Source organism: Thalia democratica, unplaced genomic scaffold (genome assembly GCF_965202585.1).
Source record: "Thalia democratica unplaced genomic scaffold, ktThaDemo2.hap1.1 HAP1_SCAFFOLD_1672, whole genome shotgun sequence".
NCBI lineage: Eukaryota > Metazoa > Chordata > Thaliacea > Salpida > Salpidae > Thalia > Thalia democratica.
Genome location: NW_028140498.1, coordinates 457 through 11,355, shown reverse-complemented (window position 1 = coordinate 11,355; position 10,899 = coordinate 457). Strand labels below are relative to the sequence as shown.

Genomic DNA, 10,899 nt, shown 5'->3' with positions numbered 1-10,899 from the left:
ATGATATATTTTTGTCAAATAACATGTAAAATTCTTTAAAATTCCAGGTTTTTTAGTGATTTTTGTTCAAACTCCAGGTTTTTTTTTCGAAACTTCTTGAATTCAACAATTTTTTGCCTAAATTGTCAAATTCCAGGTTTTTTCATCCCTGCGTAATGCTATTCTATAATAAATAAATTACTATATATTTCGATTTTAAGAAAACTAATAAAAAGATCTTAACTACTAGAGGAGAAATAATTAATTTTTTCGATCAATACTTTATTTTGCAAACTAAGTTTCGGTCAAAGACCTCTTCAGTGCTTATTAAAACAAAATTATTCAAATAGTATTCTGTATCAAATTTTATTTGTATAACTTTTTTTATCTAAGCACTGACGAGGTCTTTGACCGAAACTTAGTTTGCAAAATAAACTCTTAAAAGAATAAAAACTTATAAATAAAATGTTATGGCTTCAAAAAAAATTATTTTGTACCATATATTTTTTGTATCTAATAAAATTTACATTACTTTACACGTAAAAATTGTTTAAAATTCCAGTTTATTTTTTTCCTAAATTTTCAAATTCTATGTTTTTTTGACAACCCTGAATTAATTTCAAACAAATCTTTTTTTTGGTAGATTTATAATAAATTTCAATTAGTTAAAGTTGTACTTAGTTTCAGCTAACTCCGTTTAAATCTTTTTTTAGGTATATATAAATAAACTTCAAATTTATTTTTTATTAAAATTTAGTTTTACATTAATACATATTTGATTTTTATTTACGTTCGTTTTAATTATATTACAGATTTAGATAAATTGTGATTTTACTTAACTTTATCAAAATAATTTTCGTCAACTTAATTTTATCTTAATTTCACAAAAGTAGACTGAAAAACTGACGCCGCGCAAAAACGACACTCTTTGCAAAAGTGAGGTGCAAAAAATATTGAGTGGGAACTGATTTGAGTTTTAAACAATTGGGTGGGAATTAATATACCATTTTTTTAATTTCTATCGAACACTACTTTGTAAAAACTACTACGAACACTAATATATTATTAAGAAACTTTTTTTTTAATTCTGACAATAATCGACAAAATTTTAAGTTGAATATACAAATTATTGAATAATATTTTTAAATTAAGCAGTTTAACTACTCCAACGATTATTTAAAACAACTACAAAAGTTCACAGTTTTATCATTACAGTTTTTTTTTTTACTTGGTCCAGTAAAGATAAAAACGTACGGAATTAAGAAGTAAATTGCGTGAAATAGTAGTATAAAATGCTAGATATATGGATTAAAGTTGGTACAAAACAATTCAATTAAAAAAACTAAGTTAGTTTGATATTAATACAAATTTTAACTCTCTTATGTGAATCTGAAATCTAAACAAAAAAACGTATTTCAACAAGAACTTACAGATTGTATTCTAAACTTTAAAAAACTTATGTTCATGAAAGTTTAGAAAATAAAATAACAATCTTTGATACATCAGGTATTCTATAACGTTTTTGATCAAAATATTGCAGCATTAATTTTTAAATTACAAAAAAAATACATGATACTAAAAGGCACACAAACTTTTAAACTTTATAAAACTGAATTATCTTAAATATATTTCTGTCCTCTTACAGTTCTAAGATCATTGTTCATTTTTTCTTTCCATTTTCTAAGTGACTTATTTCTGTTAAAAAAACTGTTTTATTGTGTTATAATTTTCTTAGAATATTGAGGTTTGAAAATATAGTTGCAAAAAACACAACTAAAAACTTTTGTTTTTTTAAACCTAAACTTTAAATATAAATAAAAACTTGTTTTAGTAAGATATAAGAAATCTTAGTTATACATTTTACATATAAATTAAAAGCATATCGTTTACATACTTTTACTAAGTTCCTAATAATCAAGTTACTAATTACTAAGTTCCTAATTTTACCTAGTTCCTAAAAATGATTTTTTTATTCAATGCTTCACGATTCGCATGAAAATGAATTTGAAACTTGCATAGGAAAACACAAAATTCATACTGGAATTTACACTAGATGATCAGGGGTTTGAAATGAAGAAAATAAAAGGTCTTGCAAAAGGATTTTCTTGTATATCTTACCCTTCTACTAAAATTGTTTTCCATAATAAATGAACTAAAAATTAATTTCGAAATGCAGTTTAACATATCGAAAGTTTTGAAAATTCTAAATTACCTCTATCTTGGAAAACAGATACTTACAAGTCAATTCTTTTTTGTTATAAAACGTATACACAAAACATAAGTCGACCAAAGAGTTTGAAAATAGTTAGTACATACAAAACTTTATACGAATAAAAAACATCGGCTTTAAGTTATTATTTTATGTTAACATAATCAATATAAAATACATAAAAACAAAATACAAGACTTTCTTTTAATTAAGTGAGTAATGAGAGCGCATATAATATTTGAACTTAACTTGTTTTGCTTTAGTAACAAAAGTTTTAGCACTGAATAAATATCTTAACAAAGCCAGAACTTATATAACTTAAGTAATATTTTAAACCTTGCAAGAAGCATCTGATACTCGTTTTGCAGTCGTATTTCTTCATTTTCATTTTCTTCTTCACGCTGCAGTTCGTATCTGAGTTGTAAAGCGCGTTTCTCCCACGACTTTATTTCAGTCTAGTATGAAAGTAATTCGAAAAGTTATTAATTGTAAAATTATTGAAAACAAGAAAAAATAATTATGCATATAATATAGATCAAATTCATGAGCTTTGAGATATTGATGACCTTCTACTCGCTTTGTGCTATAAATACTCTGAAGACTTCAATATTATTTTCTATACAGAACTTAAATCTTATGATATACACTTAATTTTATCGATGCAAAACGAACTTCCATTCTAAGGTATTCTTCGGCCAGCAAGCAGTGTTTTTCGTATATTTGCATGGACTGATGCGAGCTTGTGGACGGAGGTAGCGGTTGTAAGTGGAGCTCAAGCGTTATGTAAGCTCTCGGTAACGACTCGTAACCTGATCATTTTTATTGTGATTATTCAATTAAATAATCAACTTATTATACTAAATTTTAAAAACAAATTTGTTTTTGGTATGTAAAGAAACTCTTAACATAAACTAAATGAAACTAAGTAAGATAAAAACCAAACATTTTTAAACGCAAACTAAGTTTTATCAAGTACATTAGATATTCTTAACAACAAATCAGCTTAAACTTTAAACTGAGAATACTTTGTTATTTAAAGACTATTACAATTGTTTTCAGGCTATAAATATTCTATAAGTCTTTTTTTGGAACTTTGTACTAAGATAGTAAACTCTGAGCGCTTTTTATTTACGTAACAACAAAATAAAAAAGCTAGCGTGATCTAAGTTCGATAAACTTATTTTTAATTCGTGAAATACGAACTTTTTTAAACACAATAAAAAAACATAACAGAATAAACTTTAAAATTAAAATTTTTAATTTAAACTTATAACCGAAACAAAATATAAACAATAAGAATTGCTTTCATATTTTTATTGTTTAAGAAGTATATCTATCATTAACAAACTTAATAAATCATTAGAAGATGTAGATACTCTTGTGTTTGGTAAACAAGGTGAAACTTTAGTCTGCTTCTGCTGATATACAGCTCTTTTATTAGCAGTTAATCTAAAATATATAAGTTTTACTTTTTTTTTTTTCTTGAAATTTAAAAACAATATTTTTTAGTTTAAACTACGATAGAGTCAAAATTTGAAGAAATACAATATTTCTATTTTAATTTATAGCAAGTGTTCTTATTCTTACTATTCAAATTAGTAAAAAAAGGAAAATAAAGTTAGAGCTCAAAAAGACAAAATAAATAATTAAGAAAGATCTCTATGTTAACTTACAACATTAAATACAAACATATTTTTCGCAATAAAAAACATTAGAATTTGTTTTTTATTGTTTTATAAACTAAAAAGTCCCAAAAAAAATAATTAAATGTTTAAAAAAAGTATTGTTGATAAAACTTTTAAACTGATATATCATTAGTTTACCATCAAAACGCAATTATATTTGTCTGTTAGCTTTATATAACTTCTATTAACTTTGTATTTTAAGTAACTTCAAACGGTTATGTTAAGGTGTACTGAAAATAATCTATGTAAGCTTTTAAAATTTAAGTAAAATTCGTAATCGGTAAGTCAAAAAACAGCTAAATCAATTGCAAGTACTAATTGTGTTCAACTTAATAAACAAAATTAAACTTTATCAAACTGTGAAAAAACTTAAACTGAGAAAAATTGAAAGTTTCTCAGTGTTATGATTATATATAAGTATTTTTGAATTACAACTTTAAAGTATAGACGCAAATAAAATCATTTTGCTAACATGCTGGGAACTGGGCTAGCTGATCTAGAACTGATTGGTGTTTTTATTGAAGATTCAATGGGTTGCTGCTCCAGCTCGGCTATTAGATCAGCTGAAGATTTTCTTCTGCTGCAGTCTTTATTCTCTTCGCCTAGTGCTGCAAATTTTAATAAGGTTTATGATATATCTAAAAGCAGTTATCCCGTGTAAAACCGAAGTTCTAATACTTTTATGAAACTATAAAGTATAACAAGAAATACTAATAATGTTGTGCCAACTAGCAATCTAAAAAATTACAAATAAAAAGTCAAAAAATTAAACATCACAATTAGGTGAGCAGTTATGATTTTACCACCACATCAACAGTTATAATTAATTGCAGTTTGGATAAAATCTACTGCACAAAATTTTATAAATTTTAACCTATAAAAAGTTAATACTTTAAGAATGCTTTAAAGAAACCATTGCAAAGTTTTTCAAGCTCTTAAAAAAACTAAAGCTTTATCTATAAAATATTTATATAGTATATATGGCAAGAGAAGTTAATGACTGATTAAAAAAGTTTAAATTTTTATAATGATTTAAAACTTCTTTAATAAAAGCACATAACTAACTTTTTTTTAGAATTTAAAATAGTTCATGCATATAAAAATGTACAAATCATAATTTTCTATTTTAAAAAGTACATAAGCGGTAACTACAGTTGAAATTTTGCCATTTTTCAATAGGTGATAAGAAAACACAAGTTTTCTTACTTCTTACCATTGTAAATACAACCTACTAAACTTTTAGTAAGTTTAATTACTTAAAAGACAGAAGTTTTAACTTGGTTGTTTATAAAAGTAACAGCAACTTTTGCAAAAACATTTATCTGATAAATAAAATACGCTAAATGAATAAAAAATACAAGATTTAGAAAACAAAAGTTAACAAAACTTTGTTTGTAATAAAATATACTAAACTTTTTCAAAACTAAAAATTATTTATTTCTATGTGTCTTGTATTACTATTTTAACTTTAATAATGTCTTATTAGATACACATTAAAAATATTAAAACATAATATCTCTTTGTAAAATTTTACAGCAACTTCATTTTTATTTTGTAATATAATCAAACTTTAAAAATTCAAAAAGTATTAAGTTTACAAGTCCTTATATTTAGCATTTAATTGTTAAAATTAATCCCTTAACTCAGGACTTGGGAATTATATAATTACTGACGATTAAAATAGGCAGAAAAAAAGTATTGTAATAAACTTCTAATTGAAAATATGTGTAAGTTTTTTTGATAGAAAATAACCGTAAAATACAAAAATAATTATCAATAACTAGCCTGAATCAGTGTAAGTTTTTCAAAATAATTTTTAAATTCAAAGAAACCTGAGCTGGTCTGATTGATTTGCAGACTTATCCCAGATTTTTTTTAAAGAAAAATAAGCTATCTACTAGATCACTTTTGTCAACTACACTTTTACCTAAAATCATAATGGAAATAGCTCTGTTTATAACTTTTTTATTATGTACAAAAATGTTTAAACACGAGATTTTTTATATAAAAATATCTATGTTGATTAGAACACAATATATATAAAACATAAGTCATGTGCTAAATGCAGGAATGAATCTACAAGGCTTCAATTTCCTTAAAATAATGGTTTATATTTATATTTTTAGTTTAAATTTAAAAAAAACTTAGATCAAGACCCTTTTTGACATAAATCAAAACTATTTCTTAAGAAAAAAACATAGCGCTAAAGAATCCTTTCAATTGCATGTCTGCAAAGAAGTCAAAGTTATTTTATTTAATCTTTTAGTATATTCAAAACTATTGTCAAAACAGTAAACAAAATTTATATAATTTAATTTGAAAAATTATTGCAATTACCTTTTAATAAAAACCAAAACTTTACAATTAAAACTCATTTCAAAACATTCACTAATTCAATTACAAAAACTCTAATTTTCTATCTATTTGTAACCTGCCAACTTGAAGCAGTCTAATGGCACACGTAAAGTGTTGCCATAAGATGAAGACCGTCTGTGCGTCTTCTTAAATCGCATTCCTATTGCTATAAACATATATCGTAAAACTTTGAGTTTACGAGAAGGTAAGAGACGAAAATACAAATTTAAAGACCTATTTTAACTCAGTTTAAAATTGATTAAAGCTTTAAAAGTCCGCATAAAAAAAAGGTTAAACATATACAAAATAAACACAAAAGCTTACGTGTTGCCACCGAGGCTAATTGTTTAGTTTCATCCTGACTAGTTTTGTAGATAGGTTCAGGTGTGTGCGATCGACTACGCGTTCTACATGTTGCTTTGTAATACTGAATATCATCGTAACGAGACTGCTGTTGACTGCTCATAACCTTGTACATTTGATTTGACAGCGGCTTTCTCATGGTTTCAGTTATTGCAGTCATATGAAGCTCAGATCTAAGTAATTAGATTTTTTTTTTGCTACAATGTGTAAGCAAACATGCTAATGTTAAATTTAGTGTTATGCTTAGCTTGTTTATAAATTTATGCTTAAAACTGTTTTGCATTAGCAACAATGTTTACATGATATTTCAAATTCTTTTTAAAAATATTAAAGGGCCACAACTAAAAATTATTTAAAAAAAAGCACTTGTAGGTCCACTTAATAAGATTAAGATGGTAAAAATTGTTTAAAAAAAGTTATTTTAAAAAACATAAAATAAATATTTACTAAAAATCACTACATTTTAGTAAGCTTTAAAACTAACTTTATTTATATCTCAAAAAATAGCTTTTTTTTTAGAAAAAAAATGTTCATGAAGATAAAGTACATAAAATATGTTGGTATAATATTTTTGACTTTCAATGCTTATTAAAGGAGATAATTAACAATTACTCAGAACTAATAAAACTAGAATATTCAGAATTTGAATAGTTTTGCACCCAACAACAATAACAAAGACAGTGGAGCAGCATTTATTAGTTTGGTGAGGATAAGTTATTTGAATAAATATAAATCAAGAGTAACTTGTATAAAATAGTTTTTTTTTTAATTCAGAACTAGTGGGTGGACGACAACTCAAATTCTCACAATTCAGAATCCCACAACTCATATAATGTTTATTTATCCACGACAGTCTTAAACTTTGTTAAAAATTGTGTTTATTCAAAAACAAACATTTCAAAGTACGACATCTTAAAATACGACTTTATAAACCAGTATTCTTCACCATTTTTAAAAGCTGTTTACAGTAGATTACTGTGAAATAGTTATGTGCACACTAGACTAAAACAAATTAGTCGCTACAAAAAAAGTTTTTTTTTAGTGTTTAATAAAAATTTAATATCAAAATATCGTGCTAAAAACTGTTAATTAGTGCTATAGTTAGTTTTTTTTAATAGAAAATTCACCAAATAGTATACGTGCTAATTTAACATTATACTTGTGTCCGGTTTCAAGGAGAAAAAAAACCTGAACTTGAGCAACATTTTATAGTCAACACAAATTTTTTTAATGTCAACACATACGTCATTTTCTTTTTACACTTTACTATTTTTTCTGTGCACAGTAAAATAATTTCTGCACACCGTGAAGACCACTCTTCTTAAACAACATTTCAAACAATCGAACACAATAACTTAAACTACAAAAAAATGACATTTGAAATTGCAACAATTTAAAAGTCCATCTGTTTTTTATATTTGATTTAAATAGTGTGATTCAAATTAGTGACATTTAAAATATTTGTGTTTAACGAAAATGAAAAAGTTTCAAAATTAGTCAAATTCAATTTCTTTAATTACTGTTTAACTACAAATGTTGTGTTAAGCTAAATAAATTTTAATTAATTTTTGTAACTTTAAACACTTAATTTACAAAATTTATTTTAAAATCGTTTTAATAGTGACATGTTAACTTTAATCAATGTATTTTAATTAAGTGATATACTAAATTATCTAAATTTTTGGAAATACGTTCAAGGTTTTCTGAACTCCTTCCAGATTTTCTTATTTTATTCCATGAATTTTTTGATACAAGTTATCTTGTCCATTTTTAGTATAAAGCTATTACAAAAAAGGTAGTTTTTATTTTTTAAATTACTGAAAAGCTACTTGCTGCATAGCTATTTTGAATCCAATTTATTACGTATTACCAAAATTTCAACAAGTTATTCCAAGGCTTTATCTAAAATTTTTTTAAAACTGAGCCTTGCACCAACAAATAACTAAAAACCACAGTAATAATCCCGCTATCAGCCGAAACCGGCTATGCTTATTGAACTTTAAAAATAGTTATTATGTACAGGAACACGATAATAAAAGAACAATTACAAACACAGTGATGCTAAGAAATAATAAATAAGCAAAAATAATTATAATTTGATTGTCATTTGTTCTTCTACTTAGGTCGCGTTTGCAGACGCCCTTAAAATGAAGTGGTTTTGTTTGCCAACGACAACTTGCTATAGAGCAGAGACTTTGTGATTCGCTTTTCGCTTATCCTCGATACATGACGAAGCCGTTACCTGACCAAGCCGAGGGTAAAGTACGTAGTGATGAGACCAATTCGACCAAAACTTCCTCATTTTTGATAAATTGTTGCCATCCAGTTCTAAGCATACGACAGAGACATCGTAGGTGAAAAGTGTTGATTTTCTTCTCCTGCACGCTAGAAAACGTTCACGTTTCGCTACCGTATTACAGAGTACTGCATGAACAGACTCAATAAACGTTATCCATTATGCGAATGCTTATTTTTTGGCAAACCTAAGCTGCTGCAGTCAGACGAACAAACGTGTCTGACGACTTACTAATTTGACTAGTGATTTATGTGTCTAATGACGCGTTTCACAAAATATTTGATCCAAGATATACAAAGTTACATTTTTGATACACTTGCCATTGATCTTGATTGATAGTAGAGTAGCTATCCCTTAATTTGGAACTAAGTTTATTAAGACTAATTGAAGACCAAAATCTGAGCATGCTGATGAAAACTGACTTAGTAGTGTCTGGGACCTTGTGCAGAGTCAGCTACAAGTGCAGCATTATCAGCAAAGACGAGATCACGTAATGTGATATTATTCAGCTTCCGCTTTGGCTTTCAGACGTGCAAGATTGATAAAGCGACCAACACACTGGTACTTAATTCCTATAGTTTATAATACTCAAAACATAAAAATAGGTTATCTAATTTTATTGGAAAATCAAAAAAGTTATGCATTTATACTTGACATATTGCCTGCAAAAACCAATTGCTTATTAAGAAAGAAATTCACAAATAAATAAATAAATAAAAAACTATATTCTAATTTTTCTTTTGAAATTCTAAAACTTTCAAGCGTCTAAACTTACGAAAACTGATAATTTTTTTTAAAGTTAACATTTCCAAAAAAATCTGATTTAGTCTGACGCGTTTAAATTCTCTATCTTGTTGTAATTTACTCTCTTATTCTTGAGTTTTGAACTCTTTATTAATTAAGACAAACTATGTATTTCATAATTTCAAGTATAACAATTTAAATGTTCTAAATCAGAATTTTTTTAATTCGAGCTGTCGTGTAATCAATCTAATTAAACTTATCAAAATTTTAGCAACAAGACAATATTATTAATATAGTTGATGAAATATTTGAACTAACCGGTCAGTGTTAGTTAAATCATAACTGGAGCTGGTACCAGAAGAGGCAAGACTAGAGTCATTGTCGCTAAAAGCTGGAAAGACCAGAGGAATTGTTCCTCCTGGAAAAAACTGCAACAGATGCGTCATCTCGTCCACAATTTCATCCATGCTCGGGCGTTTCTCGGGATCTGGCGACCAACACCTTCAAAGATTCAATTTATTTAAAAAACATACAAAGTTACATTAAATAACAAACTAAAACTTTACATAATTAAGATTAAATTACTTTATGGTTCATTTTAAGTTTTTATTTTAATTGAAAACAGTTAGAGTTTTATATTAGCAAGTTTAGTTTCTAGTATGATTTGTTTTTCTTTTTATTGCTACTAAGTTCTATTCGTAAGATTTGGTTAAATTTCTATGTAAAAAATTATTAACATTAGTATATTTATTAAAATAAATTTATTATAGCAGGAACTAAATTTCACATTTTGTGATTACTTATTTGATCATTTACGGTTTGCTTTAATACTGCTTATTTGTTTATAGTTTTTACCAATTTATTTTTCATGTGTGCAAAACAAATTTAACCTTTTTTTAATTAATGAGAATCCTTTTATCTTTTTACACTATCATATCTAATGATATTTTGAAAATTGAACACAGTCGTTTTCTTTTAATCAGTCTTAAGTAAAGTCGTTTAAAATTTTGGCTGTAACACTAACCATCATTTAGTAATATAAGTGATATGTAAAAAGTTTCATGATCGTGCCATGTTAGCTATCTCAGTGGGTAAGAGTCTAAAATGCACGAAGGGACACTTTTGCACGAAGGGTCAATTTTGCATGAGGGGTCACTTTTGCACGAGTAAAAAATTTTTTTTTTTCATTTACTTTAATTAATTATTAACTTTTTTTTACTGTCACTTTTACCCCTAACCCTTACCCTCGGTGGGTATTTTTTTCTTTT

General features: G+C 26.1%; 1 protein-coding gene across 1 annotated transcript; it reads right to left on the bottom strand.

The window, feature by feature from the left end:
• Positions 1–1,180: 1,180 nt before the first annotated feature.
• Positions 1,181–10,132, bottom strand: LOC145848784 (mitogen-activated protein kinase kinase kinase 7-like; the record flags this gene model as incomplete). The annotated part of the gene is made up of 8 exons (XM_082954044.1): positions 1,181–1,674; positions 2,525–2,643; positions 2,861–2,997; positions 3,537–3,637; positions 4,346–4,481; positions 6,305–6,394; positions 6,553–6,764; positions 9,950–10,132. Coding segments are annotated over 8 exons (1,054 nt in total), but the record flags the coding sequence as incomplete, so codon positions are not given.
• Positions 10,133–10,899: the final 767 nt, after the last annotated feature.